General features: G+C 54.9%; 1 protein-coding gene across 2 annotated transcripts in view; it reads left to right on the plus strand.

Moving 5' to 3' along the window:
- Positions 1-20,434, plus strand: part of PTK7 (protein tyrosine kinase 7 (inactive)) — a 38,658-nt gene that overhangs the window by 12,875 nt on the left and 5,349 nt on the right. The window contains exons 1-14 of one of the 2 annotated variants that reach the window (XM_014284917.3): positions 11,473-11,615; positions 12,013-12,306; positions 12,852-12,954; positions 13,405-13,595; positions 14,272-14,419; positions 15,445-15,575; positions 15,842-16,108; positions 16,336-16,469; positions 16,868-17,003; positions 17,135-17,254; positions 17,420-17,569; positions 17,866-18,016; positions 18,352-18,479; positions 18,786-18,989. In XM_014284917.3, the coding sequence (XP_014140392.1) occupies positions 12,030-12,306; positions 12,852-12,954; positions 13,405-13,595; positions 14,272-14,419; positions 15,445-15,575; positions 15,842-16,108; positions 16,336-16,469; positions 16,868-17,003; positions 17,135-17,254; positions 17,420-17,569; positions 17,866-18,016; positions 18,352-18,479; positions 18,786-18,989 (2,140 nt within the window). In that variant the 5' untranslated portion in view covers positions 11,473-11,615; positions 12,013-12,029. Of the gene's footprint in view, positions 1-11,472; positions 11,616-12,012; positions 12,307-12,851; positions 12,955-13,404; positions 13,596-14,271; positions 14,420-15,444; positions 15,576-15,841; positions 16,109-16,335; positions 16,470-16,867; positions 17,004-17,134; positions 17,255-17,419; positions 17,570-17,865; positions 18,017-18,351; positions 18,480-18,785; positions 18,990-20,434 lie in introns of those variants that run through there. The other variant, XM_055725532.1, reaches the window with a different exon arrangement.

Raw genomic sequence — 20,434 nt, forward strand, 5'->3', positions numbered from 1 at the left:
GTATGAAACCAAGCTTGACATGGTGTTGGAGGAAGCAGGCTCTGGGGGTGTGTGGTTGGGGAGGGAGCTGGAGTTTGGGCGGTCTGTGCTGGGGAAGCAGGACAGGCAGCGTGAGGAACAAAGGTGGGGAAGCCCCAGACTTGCTTGAACTGGGTGAGCGAAGTCGGTGTCAGGGTAGCCTAGCTGTCCTGGCACGTGCTAATGGACATCAGGGGTCTGCAGCTGGCTACCTGTCCTTGTGCTGAGCTTTTTTCTCAGTGATAACTGGTCTTTGGTCCCACGGCACATGTGTGAGCAGTTCCTGCCTGCTTGGGGACTGGGGCTGCGTGTGATGGAGGCTGTAGGCACCTCCCTGCTGTGTGTGGCAGTGAGCTCTTCCCGTGGCCAGCTGCACCCCAGTGCATCACTGCAAGCACTGCCTTAGCATTTGCTCCAGCGATTGATTTACAGTGTTCAGACACCAGTGGCTTTGTTCTGGTTTCTTGTGATAATTGCTCAGAAATTTGGCTTAGCCATTCCAAAGTATGGGATCCTGGGCCTTGAAGGGCAGGGAGCGTTGCTAACCATGAGGCAGATCCCACACAGCTTGCAGTGCCTCTGAACAGTTCTGGGGAGGCTAATGAGAATTGTACTAAGTGTTTGCAGCTTTTCTTTTTTTAGTTCTAAAGATTGGTTTGAAGGGCAGAGTTTGCTTCTCAATGGTTGCTTGGAGCCTGTGTTTAAAAGCACCCTTCCATGCTGAGGGCAGTGCAGGAAGGTGCTGCGGGCCACAAGGGGTGAGTTCAGGCTGCAGTCCCATTGCAGAGCAGTTGTCCCTCATTGGTAGGCCAGCAGCCAAACTGTTTCCAAACAAGGGCTTGCATGTGCTGTACATCATAGGACTCCCCGTGGGGTCCATGAGGGTGGGGTCCATGAGGGTGGCCGGGGTCTGGGCAGGTGTCAGCTTGCATTGGGACACAGGGAGGGAGTGAGAAAAGAGCGGACCAGCTCTGCAGTTTCCATTTGGGACCACAACCAAGTGCTGTGGGATGAGCAGATTCCCAGAGCTGTTGTAGGATGGGGATCCTTCTGTACCTACTTTCATCCTGGGTTGCTTCTCCTCTGGATCAGTAAATCCCACCTGGAATGTTGCATAGCTGGGTGCTTTGCGATTGAAACTGTGCTCATGGATGCAAATGGCTGTGCTGCAGGCTGGTTTGATGTGGCCCTCCATGTACCATGCAGAGAAGAACCAGGTGCGTGGCCTGTGTGGTGGTGCGATCACTGGTGTGTAGCAGGGGTGTGCGGGCATCATGTCTCCAGCAAGTCCAGAGCAAACTGCCACAAAGGAGAGAGGCTCGGCAGTCGTCTGAGCAGACACATGCTCTCAGAGCAGGGCTGTTGCATCCAGGTGTGTGGTGCGACTGTAGGGGCAAATAGGTGGTGCTCTCCCAAGTCCCTCATTGTCTTGATCCATCCCAGTACAACCATGCTGTGTTTATCGCAGATCTGGAGCTCCTCAGTGCTGGTGCAGTACCTCACGGCTCGCGAAGCCAAAGCCACCCTGGCTGAGCATTTCTTGGAAATGCTGCTTTGTACCAATCCAGTTGTGCTGGGGACTCAAATAGGAATTTTATTTTTTTTCCTGGGTGCAGAGTGAGTTTTTGTTTCTACTTCAGCTGGAATGGGAAACGACATAGTTTCAAAAGGGTTGTATGATGGGTGCCCAAAGACTTTCCAGATGTTGGGCTTGATCAGACCAAGCCTGCTGTGTTCAGCGCTCCTTGCCTGCATCAAACCATTTCCATCTGGCCTGGTGGGAGAGAGTGGTTTATTGCAGCTCTACCCATCTGAGAGGCTTTCTCAACTGGAACATCTTGCACAGAGGAACATGCTGGCTGGAAGTCATTTGGAGATGCAAATCTCTCTGGGTGTTTGGCTTGGCTGCTGTTTCCGTGGTATCTGCTAAGCAGTGGAATATGCTGTGTGTGGAGCAGGCGTGCTCCGAGGAGCTGCTTTATGTGGCTATAGGGACCGACCCACGAGGCAGGGGGGTTGCTTGTGCTGTTAAGCCTTCGTGATTTTTCTTGCCGCCTTCTACAGCTTCAGCTGGCATAAATGAGCCTGCTGGGTCTGTGTTTGTGACCAGGAGGGGAGGAAAAGCTGACCCGTGTGTTTTTCTCAGTCCTGGCATGCCAAAAATCTGCTTTTATAGGAGCATGTTCATAATGAACTGTGCCAGGAAACACATGGCTTGCTCGAGCCATGAATGGGAGGTCTGTATGGGGCCCTGTGCTCACCGAGAGCCTTGTGAGGACAAAGAGCAGATGCTGGCGTGCTTTGCTTGCTCTGTGGCAGCCTGCATCCTCTGGGCTGCAGCGGATGGGGAGCAGGAGGTAGGATCAAGGTACTAAGTGCTTGGCTGATCCACTGACGGCAGAGGGGGCAGGACGAGAGGCCAGGCGAGTGGTTTTACTGCATGCTGCTCTTTGTGGCTCCCCTGTCCTGGGGAGGGCTTGCTTGCTTGCTTCTCTGCAGACGTGGCTGTTCGCAGCAGAGGCTGCGTTGGAAGAAGCCTGGGCACTGCAGGCAAGCAAAGAAGTGCTGCTGACAGCTTGGGATGATGACTGTGGATGGGGAAGAGAGAGAAAAGAAGGGATGTATGCAGTCTGTTGGGGCCTAGCTGCCGCAGGGATGACTGGGCTGTGCGTGCTGTACCTGGCTGCCACAGGAAGGGAAGGCTGTCAGGTGAGAGCTGCAGTCCTGAGCATTAGCAGTGCTTTGGTGGCTGGAATGTTGCTCCCTTGTAGGAACTGTTGCCGAGCCTGCACAGGCTAAGCTGCTGGTGAGGAGTGTACACTCAGCACAAGAGGAGTTAAACCTGCCTGTGTTGAGTGGGGCCTCGTTCTCACAGGGGGCTCTGTGCATCCTCTGGACCAGCAAGCTTGGGATGCTCCAGCCCAGTGATTTGGTTGCCCAGCCTTTGGAAGCAAGCCAGGGCTTGAACCCAGAGTCTGCCACTCTTTGATCCAAGAGTGGCTAAAAGCAAAGTCCCCAGCACTGGAGCCGTTCCCGAGGATTTGGCAACAGAAGGAATTGCTGCCTGCAGACAACGACATTTAATAAGTTGCTCCTCAAGGCAAGACCTGCTTGGTAATACTTTCTGGGAATGTGTTACTGATACCTGTGAGAGTCCAGGACCCCAAGCCCTAAGGTGGTCACCGCTGTGCCTTGGGATGGAACACAGGCTTTCTGAACACGTGCCTGTGGTTGCCTTTGCCACCAGGCTTCTGCTGTGGCCCGATGTCCTTCCCACAGAACATGGCGATAAATCGGTCCCGTGCTTGGGGCTGTCTGTGTCCATCCCGTGTTGAGCTCCTCTGGGACATGGGACCTGAGTGTGAGCTTCTCAGTGTCTTCTGCTGAGGTTTGATGATGCTCTTTTCCTTCAAGGACTGACTTTCTTGTGTCCCTTAGCTCTGCCCTAGGCTTGCAGGGAACCAGGTGGTCTTTGCAGCTGTGGCCTGGGTTTTGCTTGCATTAGAAGCAGCTAAGCATGCTGCTGCAGTGTGCAGTGGCAGATTCAGGGCAGTGCTTGCCTGCATCTTCCTTGCCTTGTTTCAGGTCTACTGAGCTGGGAACAAGTGCTGCAGAGTCATATATGAGTCCACAGTGTGTTAGCTCATCCACACCTTCCTTTTCGTTTTGTGATTCCTCGTCAGAAGAGCCTGTGTTGCTGCTGAGTTGATTGCAGAGGCTTTGTTTCCTCAACGGTCTGAGCAATGGCAGGGGCAGAAGCATAAAGGTCATGATATGGACACGGTAGGGTGGTGATATATCAGCAGTGGATTCCTAGGTGGCAAAAAGCTGTTGCTGCCACCTTGCTTTGCTGAGGTCTGTTAATTAGCTGACACATCCAGAGTTGGTTGCTTGGTAGAAAGTGGTGAAAGGGTCTCCACCCTGCTCTTTCAGTTGGAGGCTGAGGGGCTGCAGCCTGGGGGTGGACTTGGGCTACTCCTGCTGCCCACCTCAGATCAGTGCCGGGGGCTGGGGCATCGCTGGGGCCAGGTCACCCTCTGACCTCCCAGCTGCATCCCCAACCTCCTCTCTGCAGGAAGGTGCACTGTGTGGTTGCTGCAGGGCACCTAGGGCCTCCCTGGGTGAGCTGCTGTGCTCCTTGCCCCTGGGGTGTTGCCAGGGCCCTGCAGGTCTGGGCAGGGAGGGCAGGCTCCCACCTGGTGCAGCAGGGCTTCCCAGGGAACCTGGCGCCTTTGTTAATGTCATGGTTTAACCCTGGCTGGTAATGAAGTACCACCCAGCCGCTCGCACGCTTCCCCCCCTCACCCAGAGGTGTGGAAAGGAATGTAAAACTCAAGGGTTGAGATAAGAACAGTTTAATGGTTGAAATAGCGTAAAAATGGAAGAACAATAATAACAATGATGACAATAACAGTTATAATGAAAAGGCAAAGGGAAAGAATATAATCCAGAGGGAAAGGAAGAAAGGCACACATGGTGCACAATGCAACTGCTCACTGCCCGCAGACCGATGCCCAGCCAGTCCCCGAGCAACGACCTGACCCCCGGCCAACGCCCCCCCCCCCCCCCCAGGTAGATAATACCAGGCATGACATCCCATGGTATGGAATACCTCTTTGGCTAGTTCGGGTCAGCTGGCCTGGCTGTGTCCCTTCGCCGTTCCTTGTGCCCTTCCAGCCTTTTTGCTAGCAAAGCCTGAGGAACTGAGAAGTCTCACATCAAAGCCAGAACACAGCACTGCACTAGCTCCTCAGAGCATAATTAACTCCATCAAAGCTGAAACCAGGACAGCTGATTATTAAGGAAAATGGACAGGGAACAAGTGTTTAGCAGTGTGTTACCAAGCTCTCTGTCTAGTTAGGTGCTGAGCTTGTGGTGTGAATACATCCACTGTCCACCTCAGGGCTGGGACTCACAAGCTCATTGTGCATCCCTGGGGAGCGCTGGCCATGCAGCAGAGCTGGGGCAGCCGTGAGCTCCCCTGCTCCCGTCTGGGAGCATTTGAAGTCCTCTCTGCTTTGAGAGGCTGGAACAGACACTGGCCAGCCATGTCCTCTGCCTGAAGAGCTCCTTGGGGGAGTTGGCTCTGCCAGTTTTTGCAGATAGCTCCTTCTGTTGCATCCTGGTACCTGTGTGTCTTCATTTTATTTGTCCCTGGTAAGCCAGCTGTCCCCCTCCACAGCTGGGGCAGAGTCCAGATGCCTGCGGGCAGGGGAGAAGAGGAGGAGCATGTAGTTTGGGTGCTCTGGGCTTTGCTGCCCTGGGCACTCACTGCAGATGTGTTGCAGCTCCTCTAATCTGCTGTTCCAGATGCAGAGCATTAAAGGAGCTGGCTTGCACATCTGGCTGAGCTGACCCAGGGTGAACTTCGCTGAAGTGCTCCTGGAAGCAAGTCTGCAGCATAAGGAGCACTGCTGGGGAGTGGGGCTGGGCTACCAGCTGCAGAAGCCCCACCATGCTGGGCTGACTTTCCAAACCAGGAAACCTTAAACTGGCACAAAGCTCTCTCCCAAATCCCATTCCCATGCTTTTAATTCCTTGTTTGGTTGCGAGCAGCTTTGGGATTACTCATACCCTTGCATCAGCTGTGGTGTCTTAAGAGGTTGGTAACCTAGGCTCTTTTGGGTACAAAGTGAAACGGATCTATTCCTTTTCCCTTGCTGTCCTCTGTCTGGAGCTCTTTAGCACGGTGAGGAGGTGCCCAGGAGCTGGGCACTGGGCATGCCTGGGGGTGGCTGGCTCGGGCTTGAGGGGAGCATGGATCTCCCAATCCCAGCCATGGGGCTGGGGATGTGGAGCAGCGTGGTGAGCTTCTGGCTCTGCTGGCACCACAGCCATGGCAAATGCCGGCTTAGATCTGTGCTGCCGGCTTGCTTTCCTCCACAGCTGCTGCTTCGTGCCCTGCCTGGGGCACATGCCACTGCCAGCCAACTTGCCTGTTACTTCCCCAACGCGGCTGTAGGTGGGCAAGGTGGATGCAGTGACAGCAGGGATGGGGGGCTGTGCAGCAGCTGCAGGCCTTGTGGTTCAGGCTGCATTCCCAAGTGATGTCGTTAGGCAAAGAGACAATGATTTTTGGATTGCTTCAAGATGTAGGTAACCCAGCCTGTCAGGCAGGGCAGGAGATGTGCTGCCTGTTCTCCCCAGTATGCACAATTGCTCTGCAGCACTGAGATGGGGTTGGGCTACTGGAGTGTCCCCAGCAAAGCGCTGGAGTGGGATGGCCACTGACATGTTAAGCAACGGATGGAAAACCCGGCTCCGGCCGAGACCTCGCTTGTAATGCTGTCCCATTCCCTTGCAACCTGCAAGATAAGCATGAAAGCTGGGGCTTGCTGCCATGGCAGGAGCTCGCCAGGCAGCATCCACAGTGCTCTCAGGCCTCTTGGATGGTACAGAAGGTGGGCAGGGTGCTGTCACTGCCAGGTGGCTGGGCTGCGGCAGGGCCACAGACTCTCTGTCTTGTTGGCAGCACTGAATACAGCCTTAGAGATGGCTGATCTGGGGATGAGTCCTGCCACCCCACACATTTTCCAGCTGTGTCTTTATGATTACAAAGCCCAGCACTCCTTGAGGGTCTGCAGTCCATGAGGTTTGTTACCAGTTGCCTGGCTGTCTCCAGGGCACAGCGTGGGAGGACAGCGTGCAGCCTTGGAGGTGAACACTGAGACACACAACTGGGCAGTTTGCTGCCACCTCCTCTGGTGTGCCTGGGGCGCGCCAAACCTGGTGCTGCCCAGGTGGGAACAGAGACGTGGGACCCCCCAAAACTTCAGCCCCAATCTCCCAGTGCTAGCCCTGAGCTCTGCCATGGCTCCCTCAGATCCTTAATACCCTTTTGGTGCATTTTCTTACAGCTCTCAGTGATGAAATCAGCAACGCTGATGTCTCTCACTTCTCTAGCTTTGGAGAACGGCCCCAAAACAAAGCCGTTCCCAGGCTGTGCTGCAGCCTGCTGCTAAATCATTGCAGTCACGCTGTGGCGGTACCCGAGGGGGTTGGCTGCCAGGCTACCACGGCTGGGTCTCCTTTGCCGAAGGTGTGGAGAGCCCTTTGCTGCTTGGCAAACTCAGGATTGAAAACTTGCTCAGGCAGCAGTGACTGGCTTTGTAGGGTTGCTCACCAAGTCTGTACCAGATGCAGCTTTGCTGGTTTTGTGTGTCACCCTGGAATGCTCTGCATGTGCTCAGCCCGCTGTGGCATTTGGAGGAGGCTGCAGCAGCTGAGTTCTGGGGGCTCCCAAGCCCAAAGAGAGTACTGAGATGCACTTGGTAGAAATGCAGGCTGGCAGCGCATTGTTAGCATGAGTATTTTTCCTGGGAAGCTGCTATTTGCCTGCTTAAATGAAATTAATTTAGAGCAAGGGGACACCTCTGCATGAAGGATGCTGTGTTCCTGCGTTCAGGTCTTTGCCATAGTATGCTCTCAGATCTGGGATGTGATCTGAGACTTCTCTCCATCTTTGTGCATCCTGCTGGTGCCTGCCCCCTCCCTGCAGATCATTTGTCTTTGTGGTGTGCAGGAATGATACCCTGGGAACCTGTAGGTACCAGTGTGACTTCCTTACACAATTTGCTTAACCTTCATCTGTTACCTAAACAGGAGGGTTTTGCATTTCAATGAAATATCCTTTGGGTAGAACACCACTGGTGTTTTCAAGTGTGTTGCATTTCACATATGTTTATCTAATCTGACTGAAACTTTCCTGAAAAAATTTCTGTAGCCACAGTTGAAATAGTTTTAGGCCAGAAACATGTGTTGAGGGTTTATTTTTCTCCCAGCCAGGGGTGGCTTGTGTCATGTATGTACACAGAGAGTGGGTGTTTGCCAGCACACACATTTGGGACTGCTGCTTGGTGTTGGCTTTGCAGGACTGTGGTCCTGCTGTGGTACTGGGGGTGAGCTCTGTACTGGCTTGGGCTTGCTAAGCTGGCTTCCAACAGAATTGGTGTTGCTGGGTATTTTTTGGCATGTCTTTTGCTAAGGGAAGAGAAGGAGTCTTTTTGCTTCTTTCAGCAGCTTGTAGTGATGCAGCCCAGCCCAGGTTAGCTCATGAAACCACAGCAGAAACATGCTGTTGTGAAGGTGTCCCATCAGACTGAGCAGAGCTCACCTTTGCTCTCCACCAGGTGCTGCAGGAGCTCTCTTGTCTGCTGCTTGGCCAGTTTGGCAGCCTCTGATGGCTGAGCCATGCGTGGCCGGCCGTGGCTCTGCCACACAGCAGTGCTGGGAGGTCCTCCAGCTGGCTGAGTGGAACGAAGCAGAGGTATTTTGGTTTTCGTTCAGCACAGGTGGTGAAGTCTGTTGGCTTTATACAGGTGTTAGCCAAACTCTGGCATAGTGGCATCCCCTGACAGATAGCCCTCTGCTTTGGTAGTGTTCTTGAGCCTGTGTCCCAAAAGCCCAGATGAGGTGGAGGGGATGTAGGGGATGCATGAACCCTGCTGACTGCAGCCCTTTCCTGGACCGGGGCTGTACAGCTTCCATGGGCGAGTGCAGCACCTTCCATCTCCTAACACTGGGCCCTGGTGCTCTGGATTTAGAGTACTGTGAAAAGCTGTGTCTAGTTCTGGGCTTCTGATGTCTTTCACCCCAAAACGTCTGGACCACATCTAGCTGCTACTGGTTTTCCTTTGCAGCTGACAGTGGTTTCTAGCATGTGCAGCCAGTCCATCCATGGCACCTTGGATAATCTTGTCAAAACAAACCCCAAGTTGATGGCTCTTACTGCACTTTAACAATTATTTGTCCCAGTTTGCTTTGGCACTTGTGCTCGTGAGGTGTTCATCATGGGGATCTCGCTTGAGCTAAAATGGTTGTGTCCATTCCCCAGGATGGAAGGTAAAGACATAAATAGCTTTTCCTGTTTCACCGGGGGACTGGGTCCTCGTAAAAAAACCTTGAAAAATCCCTGCTTCCCATGTGGCTTTTGTGCCAAGCCTTCATAATGTCCCCTGTCTGCAGAGCTGTGTCCTCCTGCCTGTACACAGGGGCTGCTGAGGCAGCAGGATACATGTGGTGAGGCTGCTGAAGTTCTTGGCTGGCCAGTGCTGGGTGAAACGCAGTTGTGCTGGCAGTGCTGGGGTAAAAGCAGTTGTGCTGTGGTTTAGTGTTATACTGCTAATGCTGGCAGTTTAGTGCCAGAAGCACACCTAATTGAAAATACCGTGTCTTAATACTCAAATGGCCTGTAACTTCAGGGAGAAGTGTCTCATCACTAACTCCAGTGCTGGCATGACTAGTACAATGCAAAAGGCTTTGGAATGCTGAGACCCCAAAAGAACTGATCCATCTCCTTCAGGAACTCTCTTAATGCATGCTGCCTTGCACGTGTTTTGTACCATGCAGGTATGGTTGGGTGGGCATGTGCCTTGGTGCCCTGAAGCCTATCTGTGGAAAACGACAGACCTAGCTCCTATAGGTCCACACCTCAGTGGATTTGACTGTCCTGTTCCCTTTTGCTTCTGTCTCTGTCCCAGCAGCCCGTTTTGGCACAAGCTATGCTCCTGCTGCTGTGGAGCTGTTGTGCTGTGAGTGCACAGCTGTGTTTGTGTGGGGTCGGGTGGTTGCCACCCTGCTGTGAGCACTTCTGGTGAGACAGATCTGATGTGCAGGGAGCTAGATGCGTGTACCTATGTAAGAACACATGTTCCTGCAGATTGTGTTGCCTTGGGGCATGTGTTCATGAGACAACTGTCACAGGCCGATGAATAGTTCCTAGCTTTTGGGGAGGTGCAGGGTAGCTGACAATGGAAACTTCACTGGACATGCTGACCCTTGAAGCACAGCACACTGATGGGGCTTAGCTCAATATGAGACCACCCAGGAGACAGGACTTTGGACACTGCAGCTCTGTCATTCAGGCCACAAGGGTCAGTCTGTGGCTACTCCTGGTGGCCTTAAATGCTGTGAGTACAGTTGACAAGTGATGCCTGCCCAGCAGCTGTGGGACTTAACCTGGGACAGTGCCCTGGGGACATTGCCTGCACACTAAGGTCAGTGGCACAGTTGGGTGCTGAAGGCAGAAAGCCAGGCTGCACTGAGGTCCACATCCTAGGCTCTGCAGTATGTCATTGCGCACTGCGGTTCCTGTGACCTCCCAGTTCCTTTCTGCCTCCTTCCCGGTGGCTTCTTTGGGGTGACTGAAAATTAGAATTGAGCCTACAGTCCCATTTTATAAAGGCTGTAGGCAGGAAAGACCTGAGCTCTGGACTACCGTCTCCTCTGCCCCAGTGTCTTTGGGAAGAGGTTTCTGTGGTGTTCGCAATGGGAGCACCTTGCTGCTCTCTCTGGGCTACGGGGAAAGAGTGTTAACAGACACATGCTGGGGTGCCCCTGTTCCTGACTGACACATGCTGGGAGACTGGAGCCTCATCCTGAGGAGCAGCAGTGCTGGATGAGCTCCTGTGTCCGTGCCTGGCTGTCTCTGTGAGTGAGGTTGCTCACGCTAGTTATGCTGGAAATTTGCGGCTGGCTCTGGGGTGCCTGTGAGCAGCTGCAGGCAGGAGAGGCTTTGCTTCGTGCTTGCGCTACATGGCGAGCTCTTGAGGCTTTACAGAATGTGGTGATCTAGATAACTCCTTCAAAACACCCCCTTCAGAATAGGATCCCTTACCCTTAGCTCTGAGTGACTGAGATGTCCTGTCAAATCGTGTCCCTTTACCTGGCTTTTATACAAACAGCAGGCAGGAGGATGTGGCTTAGCCTCCAAAGAGGAGCTGCCCTTCAACTGGGCTTGGAGCCTGTTCATCTAACTCGCCCAGTTTCTGACCTGTTTTTTGAACTGTTTTCTGGACTGTTCCTCACAGTTGTGGGAATGCACCATTTTGACTGCTCTCTCATTCACCTTTGTGAGAGATAGCTTCTAGGATGCTCAAAATCTGCCTGGCTTGGCCTCTTTCCCTGCAGAGCATGGTGCTGGGAACAGAGTCCAACAGCAACTGGTGTGTGCTGAATTGCCCTTTGTCTGCTTTCCTTTATGTGGCCAGCTGCTAACCGGAGTGGGTCGCCTGCGTGGCTGGCTGCAGCTAGACAGCAGCCAGATTAGGGATATGCCAGCACAGTCCCTCGGCAGCCACATCAAGGAAGTGCTGGCTGCTCTGTCCCCAGGACCCTGAGCTCTTGGGGTGGGAGTTAGTGTGTGGAGGAGGGTTCTTAAGCTTTTCCACCCCTGCAGAGAGATGCTTCCAGCCCTTCAGAGCCACCCCACAGCCACTGTCAGACCCTGGGGTCAACCACTGCAATTTTTTGTTTCCACTCCTGCTTGCAACTGGGCTGAGTCCCCAGCCCAGGCTTGGGGTGTCACTGCTGTATCCTCTTGTGCTGTGCACCGGCAGCTGCTGTGTTTATTCCTATGAGCAATCCTTGTTCCAGACCAGGTTTTTTTCTAGGTAATTTCTGAGGATGTGGAGGTGAGATGGAGAAATGATCCCAAGGAGAGAAGCTTTGAGGAAAACCTAGAAACAATCTGTGGGTCTTGCTGATCTGGGGCAGTCTTGATGCATGGCTGGGACTTGGGGCGTATCCCAAAAAACAGGACAAGAGGAGCGCAAAGAAACTTGAACTGTCCAGGAAGCTGGTTGTTCTCTAGTGCTTTGGTGAGTGACTCCCCGGCTCTCGCACTTCGGCTCTCGCACTTCGAGACCCTCTTCATTCAGGCTGGCAGTGCAGCACTTAGCCGTGGGGCACAGGAAGCTCTCTCTGAACAGCCCCAGCCCCAGGGAGCAGAGGGCTGTCCTTGGCTTGTGGCAGGCTCAGGCAGCCCTGTCCCAGTGACTGCTAGGGAGACAGCCTTAAAGCACGTGTGTTGGCATCTGAGCACAGATCTGTCTAAACTCCCCATCAGGGGCTGGTTTTGGCAGATGTGCTTTAGGGTATTTTCTCCTAACATGGTAATTTCAGCTGTCTGGAGACCCTTGAGACCAGCATGTGTCTACCTGCTCTCTTCTCCCCGTCCTCGTGCTCTAAATGTGCCTTCCTTTTTCTGTCTTGCAGTTGTGGAGACTCAGGCGATGATCCTCTTCACCAAGGAGCCGTACTCCCAGGACGCGCTGCACGGCCGCAGCGCCATCCTCCGCTGCGAGGTGGAGGAGCCGGCAGGCGTGCAGTTTGAGTGGCTGCAGAATGGGCTCCCTGTGCAGGACACAGAGCAACGCTTCAAGGAAGGCAGCAACCTCCAGTTTGCTGCTATCAGTCGGCACCGGGATGCCGGGGTCTTCCAGTGTGTAGCGAGGAACGTGCTCACTGGGGAGGAGGCCCGCACAGCCAATGCGTCTTTCAACATAAAGTGTGAGTGTGGGGCGAGGGCAGCCGGGCATGTGCTGCAGCCAGGTGCTGCCTGCCACAGACAGGGCGAAGCAGCCTCTTAGGAGGGCCTGAGGCTGGAAACAGCTTCGCCAAGCTGCCTACTAGCATATGCAGGGGTCAGACAGGGATTGGACAGTGTGAACTGTGCAAGTAGGACTCCTCCAGCTACTGTGCCCTTCGTGCCCTCTAGGCTGCTTGCACCTTCTGATGTCCCCAAGGCTGTCTGAGATGCTTTCTTCTGCCTCCTTCCCCGTTTTTATATATGAAATGGGGGTGTTACTGCACCAGACGTGTCCTGAGCACTGTAGATCCTCTCAGAGCCCCTTATCCCTCAGAGGAGTGCTACACAGGGCAGAGCAGGACAACTGCAGGGTGGACATCCCTTTACTCCATGCTGGCTTGAGGGCTCATGCATCTCTAAGCGTGCTTGTGCCCTTGCTGCCCACTCTGATTATTACTGAGTCAGCACCCACCTGGGCTCCGTAGGTTTGGAGAGCCAGCTGTGTTGATATTCTTTGATTCTACAGGGATTGAGACTGGCAGCGTGGTACTGAAGCAGCCAGCCACCGTAGCTGAGATCCAGCCCTCCTCCACAGTGGTGCTGCGGTGTCACATTGACGGTCACCCACGGTAAGGGTTGCCTCCCGAGGAGTGGATTCTGGCCAGGGGTCCCCCCCATACGTTTACTGCGTGCTCTTCCCCTCTCTGTTTCTCTCTCCTCTCTCCTGCGAGGATTCAGTAGAGTCTAGGCGAAAGGCAGGATTGAGCCTGTGGCTGAGCACCGGGGGAGAAGGCAAATGGCTTCCTCAGAGCCGCGTAGCAAGGAGCACAGTAAGGACGGGCTGTCACAGTCCAGTCACTGAGCTGCTTGGTGTGCTGCGGTCACTCTCCGTTGCTTCCCAGTCATGTCCTGTCCACTTGTCTGCATGTCTCATGGCTTCGTGTCTGTGTCGGGGCCAGCAGCGGGTACAGAGAGCCAGGGAAATGGGCCATCTCTGGGCTGTCTCCTCCACACACATGCTCTCTGGGGAGCCCTGCCGGTGCCCTGCACCTGGTCACCCTCTCGCCCCTGTCTTGCAGCCCCACATGGCAGTGGTTTCAGGATGGTACCCCGCTCCCTGATGGCCACAGCACCTATTCTGTCAGCAACAAGGAGCGAACGCTGACACTGCGGAGTGTCAGCCCCGATGACAATGGTCTGTACTACTGCTGTGCCCGAAGTGCTGTTGGCTTTGTCTGCAGCCAGAACAACTTCACGCTGAATATCATCGGTGAGTTGTGTTGCCCTGTGCAGGGCCGGGGGTCCGGCTGTTTGACTGCTCCACTAAGAGCCTCCCCCCTGCTGCAGGGTGGGGGCCAGGCCGCAGGACAGTGCCAGGCTGGTGTGATTCGCTCTATGCAAAACTTCTGGCCAGGGACAGGTCTGACGCATCTGGCTGGGTTTGAACCCTACCCTCTCTAGAGTTGTTAATTTGCCCCTGCATCTTTCTGGAGCAGGTCTGTGCTGTTGTCCCTGGTACTGGAGCACCAGGGTCATTGCTTCTTCAACAAGGTTTGGACCCTGGAGGCTGTAGGTGCCGCAGGTCTTTGTAATACCAGTGCCGCTGTGGTGCCGCGTGGGTGAGACACCCTGTTGGCCTTTGGAGGCAAGGCTGGGGAGGGGGCAGGAGATGTTGACTTCAGAGAAGTATCTGGAATTGGACAAAGGACTTTGCAGTCCAGGTTTAGTCTGTTCTCTAGGAGCCCACGGGTGCTCAGGGCTTTCCCTAGAGCAGGTAGCACATGCGGTGCTGGGCTCTGGCTGTGTAATTACCGCTGTACTGGTGTGCCTGCCTCCTTCAGTCCAGCAGCATGCAAGCACTTTTTGTGTCTCCTCCAGAGCGCTGGTGAAGGGCCACCACAGGCCACTCTGCTCTTATCACCCTCCTGTGGTCTCTGCCGTTGCAGATGAGAGCTTTCCTCAGGCAGTGATTGTCCCACAGGACCTCATCGTGACCAAGAATGAAGAGGCCATATTTGATTGCCAGTTTGCAGCTGTGCCCCCTCCCACACAGGAGTGGCTCTTCGAAGACAGCCCTGTCACCAACAGATCCAAGTAACAGGGACCCCAGCGATGTGGGCAGGGTTGGGAGGAGAAGGGGGCACCATGCTTCAGAAGCAGCAGAGGCCAAACCCTAGCTGTGCCGAGGGCCATGGTCAGCGTCAGGCTGGCTTTGGGATAGGTTTCTCAGTGTGGCTGGCTTGGGTGTAGCAGGGCCTGTGCCCTTGTGGGTGGCCTTTATCTGCACAGGACAGCACAAGCGGTTTGTCCTCAAATGGGTCTGTGGGGCTTCAGCCCTAGGTGCCCACATGTGGTGATCCTCAGAGCTGGTGATATCTCCCAGCCCCAGATGTCCATGTGTGGTGATTCCGTGGAGCCGCGAACAGCTCAGACCCCAGACACTCACTTAGGACAATTCGCAGAGCTAGGGACACATCGCAGTACCAGATGCCCACAGGTTCGGGGATCCCAGTCCCCAGATTTGGGGACACCTCCCAGCCCCAACACCTGTGCAGCTATCGCTGTGCCCGTGGCTGCCTTGCACCTCCAGATACAAGTGTGTGGTGATCCCCAGAACCAGGAATGTTTCTGAGCCCCAGACACCTGTGTGTGGGGCAATCTCCAGAGCTGGGAACATCTCCCAGCCCAGGCTGCCCGTGGACGGTGATCCTGGACCCCGGGATGTCTCTCAGCCAGGCTGTGCCAGGCAAGTGATGCTGTCTGGGTGTCAGATGCCCAGTGGTCTGGCAGCTCCCAGGCGCCACCTTGTGCCCCCTGCCCCCTTCCCTGGCTGTGCCAGCTTTCAGAGCTGGCCCACTTTGGTGATGCATCTTTCGGTGGGAGACAGCTCTTCTCCAAGAAAGAGACTTCTGTTAGCTCCTTTCCTCCATGAAGCATGTGTCCCGCTACCTCCTTGTTTATGTGTGCTACTCCCCTGCCCCTGGCACTGGGAAGTGCTGATTTGGCAAAAGAGTCTCCCTCTTGGTTCCACGGGGTCATGTAGGACATCACAGGGCTGTGCCCCTGGCCCATGTCCTGCAGAGATGCCCACTGAGCCCTGCCTCTCCCCACATGCCCAGGACCACCGTGTTCGCCAATGGCTCCCTGCTGATCACCCAGGTGAGGGCTCGCAGCACCGGTGTCTATAAGTGTGTTGGCCATGGGCAGAGGGGGAAAGCTCTTGTGCTGAAGGCAACTCTGCGGCTGGCAGGTGAGGTCCTGGGGCTGGTGGCAGGGTGGGCAGTGGGTCCCAGAGTTGCAGTGTCACTCTGGAGCTATGTGACAGTATAGTGATGGGTCAGTATGTGGAGAACTGCTCAGTTTATCTGTGAAATGGCTCACTCCTGCTGCCTGGATGAGGGAAGCAAGCATAGCCTGTGTGCACTCTCCCTTGGCTGATGCTCCCATGGGGATGGCTGGTGGGTTGGCTACACATTACTGCCCTGTTTGATCCCTGCTGTCTATTGCTCCTCTCAGAGATCGAAGAAATGGCACCCTTCTCTCCGAAGGTGTTGACAGCAAACCAGGGGCACCGCGTGACCTGCACTGCCCCGCGAGGCATACCCACACCTCAGGTCTGGTGGGAAAGGAACCAGGAACGAGTTCCCACTGCTGGCAGGGTGCACCAAGAGGCAGAGCAGCTCGTTTTCACCAGTATCACTGAGACTGATGCAGGGACCTACACATGCCATGCTGCCAACAAGGCTGGAGAGAAGAAACAGGAGCTGAGCATCACTGTGGCTAGTAGGCAGCTTTCTGGGAAGGGCTGGGAGCAGAGAAGGGGGCTGGATAAGGGCGTTGGGGTGAACTGCAGTAGGATGGCACATTGCCTTGCTGATAGAGGGAGGCATGTCTCTCCTGGCTGGGCTGCAGGACCCCGTGGTTGGCTGCACGCTGCCTGCCTGGTCTGCACTGGTGCTGGCCAGAGGGGTGGTGAGCGGCCCTGTGTAATCCATTCCTTCTGTGCCCAGCGGTACCCAAGTGGGTGGAGATGCCCAAGGACAGCCAGCTGGAGGAGAGCAAGCCAGGATACCTGCACTGCCTCAGCAAGGCCTCCCTGAAACCCACCGTCACCTGGTACCGCAACGGCGTCTCCATCTCTGAGGTAAGGCAATGGGGCAAGCCCCTGCTGCTCATGGGCACTTCTGCTGGGCACCTGCTCAGCTCCTTCCTCTACTGCTGCTGTTTCTTGCCTTACTCCTAGGCACAGCATCCCTGTCACCCCCACTCTGGCCATATTCCTGGCATCATCTCCATCCTACTGGTGTGTAGGTGCACAATTGACTGTCTTTAGCCACTTGGCCAGCCCCGTGCTTTTGGGGTAGTGACATGAGAGATTGTCACTGCAGCTTGTCTCAGTTCTCCATGTGGGTCTTGGCAGGGGTGTGTCTATGTGAAGCATGGTGTGGGCATGTGGAGTGTCAGGAGTGCTGCAAGCAATGTCTGAGGCCAGGGCTGGTGACAGTGTCATTTCTGCCTCACTCCCTTCCCTGCTCTGGGCAGGACTCACGGTTTGAGATCTCAGAGAATGGGACGCTGCGTATCAACAATGTGGAGGTGTACGATGGGACCATGTACAAGTGTGTGAGCAGCACGCCAGCAGGCAGCATCGAGGGATACGCACGGGTGCACGTGCTAGGTATGCTGGACAAGCACTCCACATTCTCCTCTTGTGGGGAACTGTTTTGCCTGGCAGGTTGCAGGCATGGTGCCTCCAGCCTTTCCTGCAGCCAGGGCGGGGGTGCCTAACAGCACATCTGTCTCTTGCAGAGAAGCTGAAGTTCACTCCGCCACCCCAGCCACTGCAGTGCATGGAGTTTGATAAGGAGGTTACAGTGTCCTGCTCAGCCACTGGCCGGGAAAAACCCACCATCCAGTGGACTAAGACAGGTAAGGGGGAACTCGGATGCAATATGTCTCTTTCTGACCTGGGGCCCCAGGAACCTTGCGCTGGCCCACGTCCATCACAGGTGAAGCAGCAGTGCTGCGGCTGCTTGAGAAGCTGCTGTGTGGCTTCATGTATGACCGCTACATCCCTCTTCTTGCATCCTGCAGATGGGAGCAGCTTGCCATCCCATGTCAGCCACAATGCTGGCATCTTGTCCTTCCACAAGGTGAGCAGGAGCGATTCAGGGAACTACACATGCATCGCCTCCAACAGCCCGCAGGGCGAGATCCGTGCCACTGTGCAGCTCGTGGTAGCAGGTGAGGGCTATGCAGCAGGCAGGCGGGTTTCCTGCTGTGCTGGCCTCGCTGTGGGTCTGCCTTGGTGGCACCCAACTGGGACGCCCCTGCAGAGAGGGAAGGGTCTGCCCTGACCCTGAGTTCTGTCCCCACCCCGAGCTCTGCCCCGCAGCACTTGAGTGTCTGGTTTGTCAGTGCTTTGCATGCAGCCTGAGAGGGCGTGTGCCACTGTGCCAATGCTGGCGCTGCTTCCCTATGGAAGCTCAACCCCGTTCCCTCGAGCTTGACAGTGTTTGTGTCGGCCTCTCTGCCTTCAGTTTACGTCACGTTCAAGCTAGAGCCAGAGCCCACGACAGTGTACCAGGGGCACACAGCCATGTTCCAGTGCCAGGCAGAGGGGGACCCTGTGCCACACATCCAGTGGAAAGGGAAGGACAAGATTTTGGATCCCGGCAAGCTCCTGCCCAGGTACGTAACCTCAATTCCAAACTGAAATGTGGCACAGCATGGCGCTCCCCTGCCTACCGAGCATGCAGGTGCTGATGGTGCAGTCTCGGGGTCCCAGCTTGGAAGGGGGAGTCACACAGTCAGCTGTCTCCTGGCCCCAGGGTTTCCCTTTCTGCCACAGCCTGTCAAGTTGCAGTTGAGCTGCAACCATTTGTTCTTGAGCATTGCACAGCCTGAGATTCAAGATGATTGCGCTGGGAATGTGAGGCTGAGACATCCTGGGGAGGTGGGGCTGCAGGTGCCACAAGCGTGCCTCTGCCCTCCGGTGCTTGCAAAGGGCTCTGTGTGGTTGGCAGGATTCAGATCATGCCCAATGGCTCCCTGGTGATTTACGACGTTACCACTGAGGACTCTGGAAAATATACCTGTATCGCCGGCAACAGCTGCAACATCAAGCATCGTGAGGCCTTCCTATATGTCGTAGGTAAGGGAGGTACCTGATGTCAGGACATGGCCTGCTGGTACCCCTGGCAGCTCTGGGCCCTGCTTCTGGCCCCACTGGTGGGTGCTGCATGTCAGACCATGCTTGCTATAGGGAGTCACAGCAGCATCCCTACTGGGATGAAGCACAGTGTGCGTGGGCTGTGACCAACATTCTGTGGCTGGACAAGGAGGTGGCCACAGCAGCGGGGGCTTGGAGGGGGCTTTTCTCATTCCGCCAACACATTCCTGAGAAGGATTTGGGAAATCCCTCCACACCTTCATGGGTTTGGTGCTCTCTGCCCCACAGACAAGCCAGCAGCAGAAGAGGATGAGGGACCTGGCAGCCACACACCATACAAAATGATCCAGACCATTGGGCTTTCAGTGGGGGCAGCTGTTGCCTATATTATTATTGTGCTGGGGCTGATGTTCTACTGTAAGAAGCGGAGAAAAGCCAAGAGGTTGAAGAAGCACCCGGAAGGCGAGGAACCCGAAATGGAGTGTCTGAATGGTGAGGCTGACACGCCTAGGGTGGGGGCTTCACTACCAGCCCCTTACCCCTGGGTTGGTAGGGCTGAGGGGCAGGGAGCTCCTGGGGAACAGGGGACAACTCCTTACCCTTGGAGTCTCTTGCTCTTGGTTTTGGCTGTGGCTGGTGGCAGAGACCTGCTGCCAGGTGAGAAATAGGCGAATTAGTGTAAAACCTATATCCCAGCCCTGCATCATGGCCGTCTCTGCTGAGTTACATATCACTTCTGCTTTCCAGCACCTGTACGTGGCTTCACATACACCCTTTGCCAAGGGGAAGGGAGTAGCCCTGTTGCAATGTAATGAAATAGTAGTACTCTGCCGGCCCGTTCAAATCACAGTTCAGCAGCTCCTGGTGCTGGAGGGAAGACTTTTCAGTGAACAGCCCTGAACTCTGCTGTGAACTCACGTTGTTATCTCTGAAACCTGTATAAGCTTTGAGCATCTACACCATCCTCCAACAAGGACTTCTGGAGCATAACAGGTTATCTGAAAAAAGGTTTCTGTTTGCTTTTTGAGCTTGTCACCTGTCAGCTCTGCACTGGAACACACAGCTCTTCTGTACATGTGATTGTTCCTGTGAGTGCCTTTCCTGGTTGCACTGTCGCCTCGCTGAGCTGGGGAGCCCCAGACAGACGCGGTGCATCCAGCTTTGCAGAGTGGCACAGCTGTGCTGTGTCCTGTTTGGAGCTGCGCCACTGGCCTCTGTTCCCTGTCCACAGAGCTCGTTCTGGAGACAGAGCAGGCGGCTTGGGGCTGAGCTCACCACTGCAGATGGGACATCGGGGTTCCTTTCCCCAGGCCTCCGATTGTATCTCTGGCTGCACCTCCCAGTGCTCATTGTCCGTCTGCAGCTGGCCACAGCTGTCCTGTACCTTTGCTTCTAGCTAAGTTGGCAGCTTTGGCAAATAGCTGCCAGCAGCGCCCTTTTCATGTTGGCATGTTGAATTACCCTGGTTCCTGCCTTCTGTGTGTCTGTTGGAGGATGTTCCCTCCTGTCCTGTGGTAGCTGAGCTGCTTTTTAACAGCTGTTTCCATGAGACCCTGCAAAGTGCCTGCAAATAGACTAAACTTGGGTCCCCATTTGTGCATGAGCTACATGACTCCTTCAGTGAACTCCAGAGATCTCTGGGGCATCATTTTCATTTGCAAAAGCTGTTTCAGCTCTTTCTCCTGACATTGTGGTTGTTCTTGCATCACTGATACCAGTGATGACTTGTAAGTGATGGGGTGCAGTTGAGTTTGCTGCCCTTGTAATTCCCTGGATCTCCCCCTACACCACTGTAAATGCAGACATTGTGCTTCCCCCTCCCAGTTCTCCAGCACACAGCCATGTCCTGATTGAGTGGGGGTTGCTGTGAGGTCCTGGCAAAACATCATGGCTGGGTTTGTCTCTTGGTTTTCCTCCGGTATTGCTACTTTGAACAG

The sequence above is a fragment of the Falco cherrug genome, chromosome 13 (assembly GCF_023634085.1).
Source record: "Falco cherrug isolate bFalChe1 chromosome 13, bFalChe1.pri, whole genome shotgun sequence".
NCBI lineage: Eukaryota > Metazoa > Chordata > Aves > Falconiformes > Falconidae > Falco > Falco cherrug.